Here is a 17,880-nt window from a genome sequence, read left to right on the forward strand (position 1 = left end):
ATGTGAATGGGCAGCATGTACTCTGGAAAGCAACTGCAAAAAACATTACACAGTGCACCTTAAAGCCTTCTTCAGCATTGCAGAGATTTCTAAACTTACACTAACCTTGGAAAAAGAACTGTTCCTTAGTCACTTTACACTTACCACCAGCAACCTGTCAAGGCTCCTAACCTGCTTGCCGCTGCTCTGTTGTCACAAAGCTGCCATTCGAACCAACAGGTGTGTGTGTGTGTGTGTGTGTGTGTGTGTGTGTGTGTGTGTGTGTGTGTGTGTGTGTGTGTGTGTGTGTGTGTGTGTGTGTGTGTGTGTGTGTGTGTGTGTGTGTGTGTGTGTGTGTGTGTTGACTAACAGCTCAGACCAGACAGCACAGGTGGTGTGAGGGTTGACACACGGGCTTGCGAGGGTGGAATGGTGTCTACTGTCAGAGCACAGACCTACCACACAACAGCATCAGAAGCATGGGTGTCTGCACAGTACATAAAAACAGTGTTAAGCCCATTTGATACCATGGTACGTGTTAGAGGGTTACGGAGATGTGTTTCACACATGATAACCAATGTTCAAAATACCGTACGTGTTTAGGGTTAGTATGTACAGTATGAACAGAATTCAGTTTACCAAACGTCTAGAATGAATGGGCCTTAAATTCAGCACTATCATGAGAATATATTGTCCCAACCAATGTTGTTACTTCAACTTGAATATAACTCTATTTTAGAGCATGTATAGCTTTGTAGTATTAATTCAACACTCAACGAGTTGAATTTCACACTACAATTGAATGGGGACCATATACGTTTTCTCAGAATAGTGTTGACTTAACACTGCATTTTTTAACTTTGTATATAGAGATTACATTCACAGCACAACTGCTGGAAACAATACATGACATCCTCGGAGAGGAAAGAGGAGACAATCTAGCCATTGCAGAGTGGCTTTGCGTTTTCTCCTTGCCTTTGATAGTGATGTGCTGACACACAGGGCCGCTGACAGCTTCGGCTGTGCCCGGGACAAAAACATCTGAAAGGGCCCAAAACCCAATGAATGCATGTAATGAGGATCCAATTCTGGGCACCCACGCTCCATGGGCCCGGGACAAGTGCCCCTTTGTCATCGCCGGCTTCCCTGCTGAGACATGAAGAGCCACTGGCATTGCATAGAGAATTCTCGAATTGAAAGCATTGTGCCCACTGCCGGCTTCCTGTAACCCTTCAGAATTTGACTGCTTTACTGTTTTCCAACGTAGTTCCATTGAGGTGTCATGAAAATGCCATTAATGTGCATCAATCATATCGTACACACAGCCTTGGAAATACGACTTCTTTAGGAGCGTGTGATATTTTTTAAGTTGCCTCATTTGGTTCAAACAATACACCCACCCACTCACTCTTCACAAAACTTGCCTGAAAACAAGCGACAAAGACGAGACGTCTCGGGTGTGTAGGAAAAAAAGCTCTTGATCACTGTCTCAGGGCCCACGGTTCTATTTGTGTGGAGAGCAAACAGAGATGACATAATGAACATGAGATATAAGTCTCAAGATCTGATTTGCGTCACCGTTCTAACCCCCAGCTCATTTGGAGGGAATGTCTGCAGGAAGAAATCAGTCAAAGTTGCTAGTTTACTTGCAAAAACTATTGAAGTTACTTACAATCATGTTAATTCTGCTGCTTTCCAAGCTGAGTGTATATGAATATGAATATGAAAAGCTCGAGAGATTCAGGAAAGTGTGTATGAATGTGTACACACATAGAATATGATGCATCGATGCACACTCTACTTTCTTTCTTTCTTTCTTTCTTTCTTTCTTTCTTTCTTTCTTTCTTTCTTTCTTTCTTTCTTGTGTACACGCACACGGACACACGCACGCACGCGCACACACACACACACACACACACACACACACACACACACACACACACACACACACACACACACACTGTATCTCTTTTTCTGTCTTTGTTGCTTTGTATGCTGCTCTCTCTGCCTCACACATGCATGCACGCACACACACACACACACACACACACACACACACACACACACACACACACACACACACACACATATACGTGCACACGACAGGAAACTGCACAGAAGTGAACGGAGAGATTTTCAAACCATCTGAATCTCACTGTGCTGTACACACAACTCATCTCAGGAAAAAAAAATGTATTTGTTGATCGCAGCAGTGAAGCCGCCTTGAAGATGAATCTGTGCAGGGAAGAATAATCACCAGAGAGATTGTAAAAGTCTCGAATTTATGCAGCTGTGTGATAAAGGAAAAACCCAGGACACACCCAGTGTTGCCAGATTGGTCGGGTGCCCGCCCAATTGGGCTACTTGAGATGAGCGTCTGCTGGTAAAAACGGGGAAAATTGGCCATTTGGCGTTTTTTTTTTTTTTCAGCCGTTTTGGGCCCATAGAAGTCAATGTAATTTGTTGATTTTGGGCAGAATTTAGCACATTTTGGCGGTTCTTGAAAAGCTTTTGGGCGGTATTTGGTCAGACAAATCTGGCAACACTGGACACACCCAAGACACTGCAGCAAACAGAACAACACCTGCCTGCCAGATCCTCCTTCTGTTGTTACTGTTGTGCAAACTGGTCTTGGTCTTCAGGGGCCAGTATCATTTTGATGGGGAGATCAAGGCACATACTGTAACTGGTTGTTTATGCTATGCCCATGGGCTAATAGTTGGGTGTTTGGTGCAGTTGCAGCATCTTCTGAAGCTCTCAGAAATCATTTTCAATATATACAGCTCCAGGCCACTTTATTAGAATAGCATGAAAAAGTTGATTTATTTCCATAATTCCATCAATAATGTTAAACTGTCATGGATTATAGATTCATGGCCCAGTTTTTAACTATTCCAACCATTAAATTGTTTATTTTTACATATTTTGGTCTTCCAGCTCAAAAAACCCATGAATTGGGGAATTCGCATTATTAGAATATTGTAATAAAATCACAATTTTCTTCATCAAAATTCGTTTCACATCAGTGCTCATCAAATCAGTTGAAATTTGGTACTGTCTACATAACATGCAATGTTCAATACTTGGTTAGGACTCTCTGTGTCTTAATAACGGCCATGATGCGTTTAACATTGAAGTCAATGGCAGAAACAGTGCATGGGAGTAATGGAAGCCCAGATATCCTTGATGCTTTGCCGTCAGCTGTTCTTGTTTGTTGACCTGGTGTCCCACACTTCACTCTTCAATATACCCGTAGATACCCATGCTACGTTTTGGTGTTAACTCACCAGTTTAATTCTAACTCACCAGAAATAAAACCCCATTCATTTTCAATGGGGTTTCATTTCTGGTGATTTAGAATTAAACTGGTGAGTTAGCGACAAAACGTGGCATGGAAATCTACAGGGTATATTGAAGAGTGAAGTGTGGGACACCAGGTCAGCAAACAAGAACAGCTCACAGCAAAGCATCAAGGATATCTGGGCTTCCATTACTCCCATGCAATGCTTCTGCCATTGACTTCAATGTTAAACGCATCATGGCAGTGATTTTGACAAAGAGTGTCCTAACCAAGTATTGAACATTGACATGTTATGTAGAAAGTACCAGATTTCAAATGATTTGATGTGCACTGATGTGAAACGATTTTTGATGAAGAAAATAATGTGAATTCCCCAATTCATGGGTTTTTTTAGATGGAAGACCAAAATATGTAAAAATAAACGATTTAATGATTGGAATAGTTAAAAAACTGGGCCATGAATCTATAATCCATGACAGCTTAACATTATTGATGGAATTATGGAAATAAATCAACTTTTTCATGCAATTTAATAAAGTGGCCTGGAGCTGTACAGTAAACTACAGTTGATACGCAAAATCTAGTATTGTTGAAATCTAGACACCCCTAGTGGCATGGGTGCCGCTAGGGGGGGAAAGGTGTTACAGATTCTAAGGGCCAAAGCACTGACAGCACTGACAGGGGCCTTTTAGGGGGCCCAAAATTTGAATTTATCATGGAGCCCAACATTTCTGGCGGTGTCCCTGCCTAGTGGTATGTAATCCACTCAAAAATCCACATGGCAGCAAATCACCAAACTGAAGGATGTTGGTCAGAGGGCTTCAATGTTCTTCAATTAGTTTGAGGTGCTCTTTGGTTAATGTATTTTTTTTAAGTATGACAGACAGCAAGGTACTCTTCATATTCTTAGATAAACAACCCCCTAATTAAAGTGCATGTGCTAAGCTAAGCTTTTACATGTATTTTTAAGTTTTATTTGAAAAGACGTGTAAGTCACAGTACAATATTGCATTCTCTTAAAGTCATTGCAACCCATACCGTATCTACTGTAAGCGTCTGTTTACACAATTAATCCACAGAGCTTTTGAACGGATGCTCTTAGGGGTTGCTGACAAATCACTGTGTTGCGGGTGTAATGCTACATGCCATCCAGAAGAAAGCCCCGAACACACCAGAGACACTGCAGCGAACAAAGCAACATCTGCCTGCCGCAGATCCGCCATCTGCTGTTACGTTTGGGGCAAACTGGGACCAGTATCGCTTTGATGGGGGGGATCCGTATGGACTTTTACAGTAATGCATAGGATGGCAAATGAAAGGATGTTAGCAGAATTGTGTGAAGGGGCTCTTTGGTTGATGCTGTTTGAAAAAATGTTTTGTCAGACACTGTTCATCTACTCTACTGAATAAAATGAAAATAAAATAAATACAAATTAAAATGACACAACAATCCATTGGGCTTTTGAATAGATAGAGTTAGATTGACATTGTAATAGTAATTGTATTTGTATAGCACTGTGTCATACAAGGCATGTAACTCAAAGTGCTTAACAAATGGGAAAAAAACATCATTGTTAGAGATGGATTTAAAAGGAGAGGTATAGAGGAGAGGCAGAAATAGCAGGAAGGCAGAGGAAGAAGAGATAGACAGAGATTGTAGAGTCATAAGGTCAACGTAGGTTAGGACCAGGATTCTTAGATGCGTAAGGTCCATAGTGGCTGGGCCTATCATAAGTCATAGATAGTCACACAGAGATTGGGCGCTCAGGTAAGGCCCCTGGTGGCATCAGGGGTGAGGAAAAACTCCCTTTCGCTTGAATCATAGTTTGTAGGGTGAAAAAAAAGCTCAGTGAGGTCTGAGAAAAAAAAACCTATAGTCAGGAAGAAACCTCAGGCAGAGACCAGCGGCCACCTAGGGGAGCCCCCTGCCAGGGCTGGTTGTGAGCAGTAAGGGCGCTGCGGCAGCTGGGACACTATAACGCCTTGGCAGCTAGGAGTTGGCAAGGATGAAGAGGTGGGTCTTCAGCTGCTTCTTGAAGGAGTCGACGGAGCTGGCTGATCGGATCTCGATGGGGAGGGCGTTCCATCTCTTGGGCGCATAGCAAACAAACGCGGCGTCGCCGATCTTCTTTTGCGGGGGGGTGGGGGTCCTTAGCAGCTTGGCATCAGTGGACCTGAGAGCTCGAGCAGGGGCATAAAAAGAGAGCATGTCAGAGATATAACTAGGGGCAAGTCCATTTAATGCTTTAAATACTGTCAGCAGTAAAGTCGATTCTGTATGAGACAGGTAACCAGTGCAGGTCTGCCAAGACAGGAGTGATGTGCTCTCTCATTCTGGTTCTTGTTAGGATTCTTGCCGCAGAATTTTGAATGAGTTGCAATTTGTCAATTAATTTTTTTGGGAGACCAGAGAAGAGAGCATTACAGTAGTCTAGCCTACTGGTGACAAAGGCATGAATAAGTTTCTCAGCGTCTTGTCGGGGGCCAAGCCGCGCACTTTGTTGACATTTCTAAGATGGAAAAAAGCAGATTTTGTTATCTTGTTGATGTGAGGCTCAAAGCTCAAATCCGAGTCTATGACCACACCTAGGCTAGTAACCTTATCTTTAATGTGCATGCTTAGGTCACCTTGGCTTGAGTGGAGTTTTGCACGTTTTTTCTTAGGCCCAATGAGCAACACTTCAGTTTTATCCTCATTTAATTTTAGGAAGTTACTGTTCATCCAATCTGTGATGGCAGACATGCATTTAGTCAAGGCATGAATGGCAGTGGTTTGGCTAGGCTCGACAGAGATATATAGTTGAGTGTCATCGGCATAGCTATGGAAATCAACGTTGTGCTCTCCTCTTCTCTCTCAACATATAGAGAGAGAAGAGGAGAGGGCCCAAGCAACTACCCTGAGCAACTCCAAAAGGAACACTGCAGCAAACAGAAACAATATACATGCCTGCAGTATCACCCTTCTGTTGGTGGGAAAACAGGTTTGGGTCTACTGGGGCCAGTATCACTGTGATAGGGAGATCAAGGTGCATAATACTTATTTTACTGTACGCCCATTAGCTAGAACATAATTCAGTATGTAATTCAGTAATTCAGCTTCTTGTGAATCTGTCAAAAAACGTTCTCATGTGCTCTTGATCCACAAAATCTCGCAGTGTAGGCAAGTGTAACAGCAGCAGCCAATGTAATTCACCTCTAAATCCTTGGGGCACTTACCAAAAGGAGTTGGTCAGAGGGCTTTGGCGTTCTTCACACAGTGTGAAGCTTGAAAAAAAAAAGTATGACAGACATCCAAGGCACTTTTCATTTTTCTTAGATAAAAATGTATATATTTAAATTAAACCTAAGCTAAGTTTTTTTAAAATATATTTTTTTATTATTATTTCAAAAGATGTGTAAGTCACAGTACAATATTGCATTCTATTAAAGTCATTACAACCCTTAGCCTAAAAGATAAAAATGCCACAACAATCCAGAGGGCCTTTGAATTGGCGATCCTAACAGAGTCTGACTAATCGCTGTGTTGTAGATGTAATCCTACATGTCACCAAGAAACCCTGTACACACTTGAGACACTGCAGCAAACGGAAAAACACCTGCCATGCCGCAAATCCTCCATCTGCTGATACTGTTGGGCAAGGGGATGGGGTCTACTGGGGCCAGTATCACTTTGATGGGGAGATCAAGATGCATAACTGGATGCTTATGCCCATGGGCTAATACAGTACAGGAGCTTTGTTTGCAGATTTAGAATTTGGTGAAGCTGTCAGGCATCATTCTCAGTGTGTTGTCCTCCATTTCATGCAGAGCTTGTCATAAGTAGGCCTAATCAAAAGGGCTATGGCCATTTCATCTGTAGTTTAATCTGTTACTTCAGATGTCGTGGAGATCTTTTAGGCTAGTTATGTAGATTTTTCAGCAATCAGTCTGTCTATCTCTCTCGGTATGTGTGTAGCCTATATAGTATTTGGTTGAAAACAGTATGACGTGTTATGTAATTACATAACCTTTCTGTTTTCTTATCTTTATATGAAAAACAAGTAGATGACTAAAGGCAAAGTTTACAAGTCAGCTTTTTACAGTGAGCTGTTTGATATTTCATACATTCAGCGCAGTAGCCAATCCAATTACATTACTGGCTCTGCCATGTGTGCTGCCATAGCCCATAACAGAGTGCAGTGCTGATTGGCTGGCATTGTTTACACGGCTGCTTACATTTTGATTCAAATTCCACATGCTCTTCTACAGCAAGAACTGTGTGTGTGTGTGTGTGTGTGTGTGTGTGTGTGTGTGTGTGTGTGTGTGTGTGTGTGTGTGTGTGTGTGTGTGTGTGTGTGTGTGTGTGTGTGTGTGTGTGTGTGTGTGTGTGTGTGTGTGTGTGCGTGTGTATGTCTGTGTGTGTGTGTGCGTGTGCGTGTGTATGTCTGTGTGTGTGTGTGTGTGTGCATGCGTGCATGTGTGCCTGTGTGCGTGTGTGTGAGAAAGCAGATTCCATAATAATGACCTTGTATGCAGAATTGAGGTACATTTTACTTGCAAGTCCAAATTCTAAACACACAATGAGGCTGTTGGAAAGCAGTTGGCTGATATTGACCCCAAAAAAAAGCTGCTTAGAGGATTAGAATTGCTAATTCGCCTTTATTTTGATGAATGTGATCCCCTGCAGGTCTCTGTCGGACAGAAAACACATCAAAACAAAAAAAGTATTGACAACCTGACAGGGCCATTTGTTATTATCCCATTCTGCCTCGTACCGCCTCGTGCTCACATTACATTGCTATAGACAGCTGGACCGAGCTAGATGTTTATATTAATGACAGGTTTGAGGATTCCAATCATTGAAGCCTTTCTCAGGGCAAAATACTACCAATATGTGTGAATAATGTATTAGTATGATGCTGTGTACAATAGTGTGAATACTTTATATCTGACATATAGTATCGACAACAGTACTGTAACTGAGATGCTTGTGCGCGTGTGATGGTCGGTCATTTAGTAAATAGTGGTAATGTGTTTGCCATCTCCATCCTGTGGTTTAACACACTGTAGTATATTCCTTGCTTGTTTTCTTGGCACTTGCTTGTGTTGATGATAATTAGTTCATTATTTACAAAGTGCTTATAAAGCTGTTTAGGAGCCATTATTCTAGAGTGTTATCCAATTATTATATCTTTATCACCCGGTGAGCAGACGGAACGTCTTCTGATTGGCCAAGCAGGTGTCCTTTATTCCCCAAGAGCAGGACACCTATGATGTCATGCGGGCGTGCGGGCGTCTAAGTAGCTTCTTTTCTAACTTTCTGGAGAAGTGCCGTTACTAATTCTAAACTGCAGGTTGCTATGGCCAAGACCCCATCGTTAATTCTATCGCATTTGGTTGTCAAGCCAAGACCCCGTTGTTAATTCTATCGCATCTGGTTGTCAAGTCAAAAACCCAGTCGCTAGTTCTATCGCATTTGGTTGTCAAGTTGCCCTGATGTTCTGCGCGCGTCCTTACATGCCTCCGATAGAGGCGCGTCTCACTAGATTAGGAAGTGGTGCCCATAGCAATGTACCAAGCGCAGTGGTTAATCTACTGTCTCACGAAGCCTTAGATCAACATATTAATGAATTAATACTTAAATGCTGGTAACCGGGAGGTAAGCGGAATAGCGGCCTTCGAGGTGTCCCGATATCAAGGGAAAATGGACTTCGCGAAGCGAACCGCTGTTAGAACGCTCCGCCTCGTCCAAAATTTTTCCCTTGATATCACCTCGTCGGCCGCTATTCCATATATATCTACATATCTCCTGTCTACTTGTACTGTCTGATAACGCTAAGCGCTTCCCTTGCTGACTGTCGTTTGTAACAGGTGGGACCGCCTCGCGCCAGGGGGGCTTCCAGGGTTGTCTGCGCGCGTTGACCTTGAACGGCGCGTCTCTCGACCTTGAGGAGCGGGCCAAGACGACCCCGGGCGTGTCCCCCGGCTGTCCAGGTCACTGCAACGGGGACAGCGTCTGTCACCACGGCGGCAGGTGTGTGGAGGAGAGGAACGGCTACGTGTGTGACTGCTCGCAAACAGCATATGGCGGGCCTCACTGCCACACAGGTAAATGAGGTGTACTTGTGTACTTGTGTGTGTGTGTGTGTGTGTGTGTGTGTGTGTGTGTGTGTGTGTGTGTGTGTGTGTGTGCGTGCGTGTGCGTGTGCGTGTGCGTGTGCGTGTGCGTGTGTGTGTGTGTGTGTGAGAGAGAGAGAGAGAGAGAGAGAGAGAGAGAGAGAGAGAGAGAGAGAGAGAGAGAGAGAGAGAGAGAGAGAGTAATATAATACACGGGGGGAGGAGGTATGGATGGATGTTTTGTGAATGGATGTTTGTGTCTCACAGCTGATAAATGCTACGTATGTATACACTGTTTGTCCTGTAAGTCATGTATACACAGATTAAGTATGGCACATGCAATGCATGGCTTCATACAAAACTTCATAAAATATGGTTCTACAAACAAAAAGCGCTTTCGAATGATCCTGTCGAAGCAAGAAAGGAAATAATGCTGTCTCTCCATCAGCGCTGTAGCTCCAGCGAAGTAAACACATTCTGTACACACACACACACACTATCTCTCTTATTCTCTCTCTCTCTCTCTTATGGTTTGTATACATGTGCATGCCTTCATGCACACAGAAAAATGTGAATAATATACAAGTTTAGCAAATTAGCAAGCAAGCAGACTTCAGTGCCAAGGCATAACAAAGTGAATGCAAAAAACTGCCGCTGTCATAGTAGCATGAAGATCAATCTACATATCTCAGCTAAAAAAAAAAAACGGGCAACTATATAAATATATAAATGGAAAACATGAGATGCCTGGCTTAAGAAGCGAACTTCTCCTCTTCTGCCGCAGCCTGAATGATCAAACTGTGCGGGGTAGGGAGGAATGTTTCAAGTGTCTGTCTTTCTGCCTGCGTGAGTGAGTATGGTAATCCATAAGAACAAGGGGAATGGATGCAGTACATTTCTCCGCTGCTAAATGTGCTCGTCCTCTTGTGTTGCAAAGCGCTTTTTCGCTGCCTTCGCCTCCTTCCTCTCTGCCGAGGCTGAATTTCATTAGCGCGGGCGTTCTGTTCTGACTCAGGCCCTCCCACAAGTCTGTCAATCCAACGAGCCGGGCAGGCATTAGCTGCCGTCGAGCCCTGAATGCGATTTAGAGGGCGTTCTTGGAAATTCGACACACATGCAGTGCTGTACAGTACAGAGATATAGACAGATACATATGTCATGCACACATGAGATAGACAGATAGCAACACAGACGCACGCAGGCACGCACGCAAGCAGACACACACACCCACACACACCCACCCACACACACACACGCACGCACCACACACGCACACACACACGCACACGCACACGCACACACACAGACACACAGACAGACACACGCACACACACTGACATACATACACACTCACTGACATATACACAAACATCCTTGCAGAGACAGTTAGACATACAGTACATACTCATATCCACACATGCTGTACTCACTCCCTCCCACATACTATTCCTCCCTTGTGCAAGCACACGCGTACACAAGCACACTGTCATAGACATGACCGCACACAAATCTACTATATACATATACGGTACACACACACATACACACAATCAGGCAAAACCACTCTCACACACACGAAACGCGTACACACACACACACACACACACACACACACACACACACACACACACACACACACACACACACACACACACACACACACACACACACACACACACACACACACACACACACACACACACACACTCAAACAACATTACAAACAACAACACACATACACACGCACACGCACACGCACACACACACACACACACATCTCACTCACTCACTCAGTCAACCCCAGACAGACAATTTAAAACTTTAAATGCAGGAGGCAGCGCATGCAACACAGCGCGCGAGAAAGCATTAACGTCCCGGAGATTGAGCTGTAAGTTGATTCCACGTCGAGTCAGAAATCATTTAGAGGCCTGGCAGGGAGATGCTAATGCCCCTCAGAGCGGCGCATGATTAAAAGAGGAGGGATTTGGGTTAGCGGCCTCCGCAAGTTCAACTGTTCTGATCTGCCAGAATTTACATAAATAACATTTTTTTTTCTCCCCTCTCATATTTTATTCTCTTGCACATTGCGACAACACAACACAACACAGAGGCCCATGGTGTATAAAGATGATTCCACACTGTCGGTCTATATTTGCCATTGTTATATTTGCTATGCTAGGTCTTTGAAGTGTGCTGGTGTCTATGGTGTCTGGAGATGGTTAGTGAGATATTTTCCTTGACTGTAAAAAGTGCTGCTCTGGGTGTCTTCAAAACAGCTATGTAAATGTGCTGTGGCTTGTTTGTGAATCCCCAGTGATTTAGTGCTCATTGTAAATGTTCTATCCTATTCTCTTCTATTCTCTTCTCTTCTCTTCTCTTCTCTTCTCTTCTCTTCTCTTCTATTCTATTCTATTCTATTCTATTCTATTCTATTCTATTCTATTCTATTCTATTCTGTTGAACTGCATTCCATTATATGAAGTATTAACCCTCTGTACAGTAATTCGGGTATCTTTACATTAACTTTATTGATATGTACCCCCAATCCTATTTCTGTCTCTTTGGAGATACTTCTTCGAATTCGGAATGACAAGAGCTTACATGACACACTGAATACTAGCCTGGCGACGGCATCCTATGTACTCCACCCAAAGATATTGGCTCCGCACCTAGTCTGGGGAAACCCTCCTAGCTCGGTTCGCTCACTGTTTTGCCTATCAACAAACAGTTGGGAGTGGTGACGCAGAACTCACCCGCGAAATCGGTCACTGATTGGTTAAGGTAACACTATTCACACTTTTGTTTTGTTATTTGTATGCTTTTGCGACACTAAATCATAACAATCATGCTAATAAAGCACAATATGGGTTTTAATTTGAATTCGGAACTCCATGGAATTTAAATGCCAGAGTAACATCAGACCATCTCCCACCCTCCACGGACACGGATTCCTCTTCGCTTTCGCCAGACTGTTTGACGGAGTCAGGTTAACCGAATACTGCCACCAATTCCAATTAAAATCTGAATATTCCCTTACCTTCCCCATGTTCTCCTTTGTCGCGATAGCCACAAACCCTTCCCTCCCCCGTTTGATGGCTACTACAATTTCTATTCTTGCTTTTTGGAGAATATCTCCTATAATTCACCCTCATCTTCCCCCTTTACTTCCCTTCCCCCTCTCATAGTCATGACAGCAGCATTCGATGGGGACTCGGGTCAGGGAAACATGCTTGGATGACTACCATCTCAGATGGATGGAGGTGTAGGGGAACTTAAAGGTGGGATGCAGGGGAGATGACAGGGGGGACAAAGGGGTCAGTTGTCCCGGGCCTAGGTAGGCGGTGGGTCCAGAATTGGGTCCTTCGTACACTGAATGTATTGAGTGGGGGGCCCTTTCAGATTACTTTGTCCTGGGCCCGGACAAAGCTGTCAGCGGCCCTGGTGGGATGGCCCACATTTCCTCATCACCTTTACCCCTACCCCTTTTTTTGTCTTCCCAATTCCCACAGTCATGGCGGCAGCGTTCGATGGAGACTCCAGCCTTACCTACTCCTTGCAGGAGACACTGTCTGCGATCCGAGACAAAGACTCGAGGGCCTCCCTGACACCAGAGGGCGCTGGTGCTGCCGGTGCTGCCGGTGCTGCCGGTCCCGCGCTGGACAGTGTCACGCTGGGCTTCCAGACCAGGGGCTCGCCCTCTCTCCTGCTGCTGGCACAAGGGCTCGGACAGAGATACGTGGCCCTGATCCTGACCAGAACTGGTACTGATGCTGGCACACACACACACACACACACACACACACACACACACACACACACACACACACACACACACACACACACACACACACACACACACACACACACACACACACACACACACACACACACACACACAGAGTCATACACATACATACATTTACTGACAGGGCCGCTGACAGGTTTGGCTGGGCCCGGGACAACATTTTCTCAATGGGCCCCCCCTCCCAACACCAAAAAAGCCCACCCCCTCATCCCTGACGGTCCCTACACAAAATAGTCAAACGCCCAACCACAACCACGTAATTCCCTTGTGCAGCTCCAAAACACACCACGTCGGGATGACAAGCCCATTTATAACGGATAAACAAAAACTTATGAAAGCCCATTGGGAAACTCCAACTCCCATTGTCATTGTGACACAGCACTCCAAAGCACACAAGTGAACACTGCACACAACGAAATTGCATTTATGCCTCACCCGTGCAAGGGGGCAGCCCTCAGTGGCGCCCCATGGGGAGCAGTGCGGTGGGACGGTAGCATGCTCAGGGTACCTCAGTCATGGAGGAGGATGGGGGAGAGCACTGGTTGATTACTCCCCCCACCAACCTGGCGGGTCGGGAGTCGAACCGGCAACCTATGGGATGCAAGTCTGACGCCCTAACCGCTCACCCATGACTGCCCTTAGTTTATTTACAACCTTACGGATATGGACTGAGTGGAGTTATGGTTTTCAAAATGCTATCACAATAAAATCCACGCTGTTGTATTACTTAAGCTCATGAATAGCACATTTTTCATCACATCGACCATTTGCACTTGACCAAGGGGAATCATGTCAAGGACGCGTATATGTCCGCTGAACTTCCAGAGAGGGGAAGGCGGGGCACATTCATCTTGCGAGAGTCAAGTTCACCGCAATCAGAACCGAAAGTTACAGGTTACCCCAAAACGACACCGTTATAACCCATTCGTTACATTCAATTCTAGGCTATCTAAATGTCAATTTCACACGTTGACATGCCACTGGCTTATTTTAAACCAAATAAGTTTAAACCAGAGTCGAGTTACACTGGCTGTAATTCAGCTGACCGGGGATGATTCTCATATCAATTCAGCCTGATTGGCGTGCGCGTGCCTGCCTGAAACTTTTGATTTGGACACATAATTGCAGAGTAATGTGCATATTCATAGATTCAATTACATAGGCGCATGAAACACATTGTTATTAAGCCGTTGCGGTAATCAAATTATTCGATACCCCCTGTCTCTCTGATACTGAATCCCGTGTGACTTGCTCACTGCCTCCTGTGCCAATGATAGGCTAGCCTACTTGACGACGGGGCTGGAAAAAGTTTGCCGTGTCTTACCTGGATCTGCTGCACAGCTGCTTTTACTGGTGCCTGCTACATCATTCCAGTCTTTCCTGAAATATTTAGCCAGAGAACCCCTCAACCTTTTGGCTTCTTCCTCTCTTTTTCGTTTTTCCTTCTTTTCTGCGCTCCTGACTTGTGCATGTTTACTAAATGGCTCGCGCACACTGACCACTTATCGAATGCTGTCGTCTTTTTTTCTAAAAAGACCAATCCATTTTGGAATAGGGGTGATAGGGGGTTATTGGCCGTTTTTTCAAGGGCAATGAAGACAAACATCTATAAGTAATTGTTTGAATGCAAATAAAGCACCTTTCTACCCTAAAAAACAACACATTTTGAAGTGAACATATCATAATTGAGCCCAACGTCATGGGGGCCCAGTTATGGGCCCCCCTCTATTCCAGAATTCCCAGGGCCCGGGACAAAAAGCCCTTTAGTCCCCCCCTGTCGGCGGGGCTGTTTACTGACACGCACAAATACACACACACAAACACATGCGCTCGCCCACACACACACATACACACACACACCCCCAGTCATAGACATACATATACATTTACTGACACCCACAAACGCACCCACCCACACACCCACACACCCACACACCCACACACACACACACACACACACACACACACACACACACACACACACACACACACACACACACACACACACAAACACAATTTCACAGGCATATTTCACAACCTCACACACAAGCTAAGCCCACTCACCATACCATTACACTCACCAAGCATACTGCAGTGCTAAGTGCCTCTCTCCGTTTTTTTAAAAGATTTTTAATGATTCTGGAGACAAGCTGTAAGGTTGTGGGATGATTTGTTTTTGGATTTATTGGCTGCAGCTCCCAGTCTTGTCTGTCCACAAGGTTTTAGTTGCATCGTGAGTGCAATGCAGCTACAGTATGCGTAAACTCGTTTGCCTTTTAGAGAGAGGTCAACTGAGGTACAACAATGCCTTCCATTTTTTCCTCACCCTGTGCTTCTCTGCTTTTGTTGTTAACCCTGTACTGTATGTGTAACTGTATTGTCTGTCTGTCCAGGAAAGACAAACTCATGAACACATGCCTGTGTACACAAACACACACATAAGAAATGACACCCAAAGACGCACAATTCACACACACACACACACACACACACTCTGACACACACACACACACACACACACACACACACACACACACACACACACACACACACACACACACACACACACACACACACACACACACACACACACACACACACACACACTTACTAGATGCACTTAGACAAACCCAGCAGGAGGACTGGTGTGACCTTTATGCCTTCTACGTTGAATCAGTCCTCCATAATGTCAGGAGCACTTCACTGATAATGTCAAGTGCCACACCAGGTGGCATGATTGCATTGGAGTCAGATGGTGAGCCGTTCAGTTTATCTCCTAAATATACTTTCTTCGAAACTCGTAAAAGTGTTCTCCATGGGCTCGAATGGGACAAATTATCGTCAAAGTGAGCAGTAACAAAATATGCTTTCTTCAGAACCCATACTGGGTTTTTTTTTTAAATTATTGCCAATACGAGCTAGAATACTATATGTAAGAAAGTAAACTTTCTTCCAACCCCAGCATACGCAGAGTATGCAGAGAGCCCGGAGTACGCAGGGCCTAAACCACATCGTCTCCAAAGCAGCGGCCTCCAAAATTGAGATTGACTAACAAATGTCAGAAAAAAATATTTCAGTATATTTCACTGTTTCGCATTACTCAATTCAGGCTGTTTTGCCTAATGCAAACACCCCCCTCCATTCCCTGAAACGATACAACCCAGTTTGTGCCTTTCTATGTTCACTGTAAACTGAAGTAGCCACATTAATTAGCTTCACATTCATTTTGACACAATATAACACAAGTGGCCATAATTCAACAATGAAGCGACAGCACGAGTCTTGATTTAACCTGTTAGATATTGTAAAAGCGTTGCTAACATTCGAAACCCATTCCGTTCTGGCCTGGGTTCCAAACTAATTTATTGTCAAAGTTATCTATATGTGAGAAAATATACATTCAAAACAATACAATTACAAATACAATTCAAAAGTCACATTACCTAAACACTGCTCTGAGCCACTTTATTGTCAATATGTAAGAGGGCTGACTGCTGAGGAAGAGCTTTCAGAGTTGCCAAGAATTTGATGTTGTTCAGACATGCAAAGAAAGCACAAATGTATTATTTCTTCAAAAGGCACACTGTTATGGTCTAGAACCAATTTATTGCCAACGTGAGCTATGTGTAAGATAAGATTGCATTACTTTAATATGTGAAGCAGATTTGTCAAAGTTGTCAAAGAGTTGGTGCTGTTGAAACATGCACAGAAAGCATAAATATACATGTACATACTTTCTTCAAAAGCTTTGCTTTTTTTCTGGTGTAACCTTGCAAGATACAGTATCTTGTGAAGAGGCATGTGAAAGCCTGGCAGACATGGAAAACAGCATGGTTAAAAAAAATTGCTGAAACAATATGCTTTCAGTTAAAGCATATAGTACAGCTCTTGTATTGTTATGCTGTGGTCCATCTCACACAACAGAACCGAATGGTGTACACCTTTTTTGGCATGGGACATCATTTTGACACCCCAAACTTATGGGGACCATACACATTTTTTTCACGACAAAAATTAAAACATGACAGAGCTACATACATTGTAGGGTATTCGACCTATAGATATTCATGACAAAGATAAATGGTGCAAATTGTATTTTTTTTAAGAGAATATTGAATAGTTAAGTGATATTACTTAGTAATATTTATCAGTATTATTTTTTCACACACTTTCAGGCATTGCAGACAACCTCAAATGGGGCCCTGACCCCAGTGTTGAAAATGGCTGTACAGCCTGGAGGTTTGCTGTGAGTCTCAGGGATGTTTGTGAGACTGACCCTTTATTTTTACTTATGGATAATTTTTTTTTTTTTCAAGTATTCCATTTCAGGTGGTTAGCCATGTGAATGCCAAGTTTATCTGTAAATAATCCTAATACTAACGTTCAACCCAAAAAGTACAGTCTGAAGAATGAAGGGGGTGAACTCTGTCAAAGCTGGACACCATTGTGTCTGGTTTTATCCAATCACTACTGTTTTCCTGTGAAGAATGTAATTCGCCTTACTGTATGTAGCACATATGCCATCATCCCCCCTCAGCCTTCCCCCTGGGTGCTAACTGAATAGCTTGGCATGCGGCAGATGTAGACTTGTCCGAGGATATCTGACACAGACTTAACATGTGGTAAATTAAAATTGAGAAACTATGGACACTTAAGGATGTCCAAGGCCAGGCTAATGATGAGAAGTTTGGGGTTTGGG

At 43.9% G+C, this 17,880-nt stretch overlaps 1 protein-coding gene across 1 annotated transcript in view; it reads left to right on the forward strand.

The window, feature by feature from the left end:
• Positions 1–17,880, forward strand: part of cntnap5l (contactin associated protein family member 5 like) — a 168,223-nt gene that overhangs the window by 135,126 nt on the left and 15,217 nt on the right. The window contains exons 18-19 of the mRNA XM_063211883.1: positions 9,131–9,367; positions 12,886–13,137. Coding sequence (XP_063067953.1) covers positions 9,131–9,367; positions 12,886–13,137 — 489 coding nt within the window. The remainder of the gene's footprint in view (positions 1–9,130; positions 9,368–12,885; positions 13,138–17,880) is intronic.

This window comes from Engraulis encrasicolus, chromosome 12, assembly GCF_034702125.1.
Source record: "Engraulis encrasicolus isolate BLACKSEA-1 chromosome 12, IST_EnEncr_1.0, whole genome shotgun sequence".
Lineage (NCBI taxonomy): Eukaryota > Metazoa > Chordata > Actinopteri > Clupeiformes > Engraulidae > Engraulis > Engraulis encrasicolus.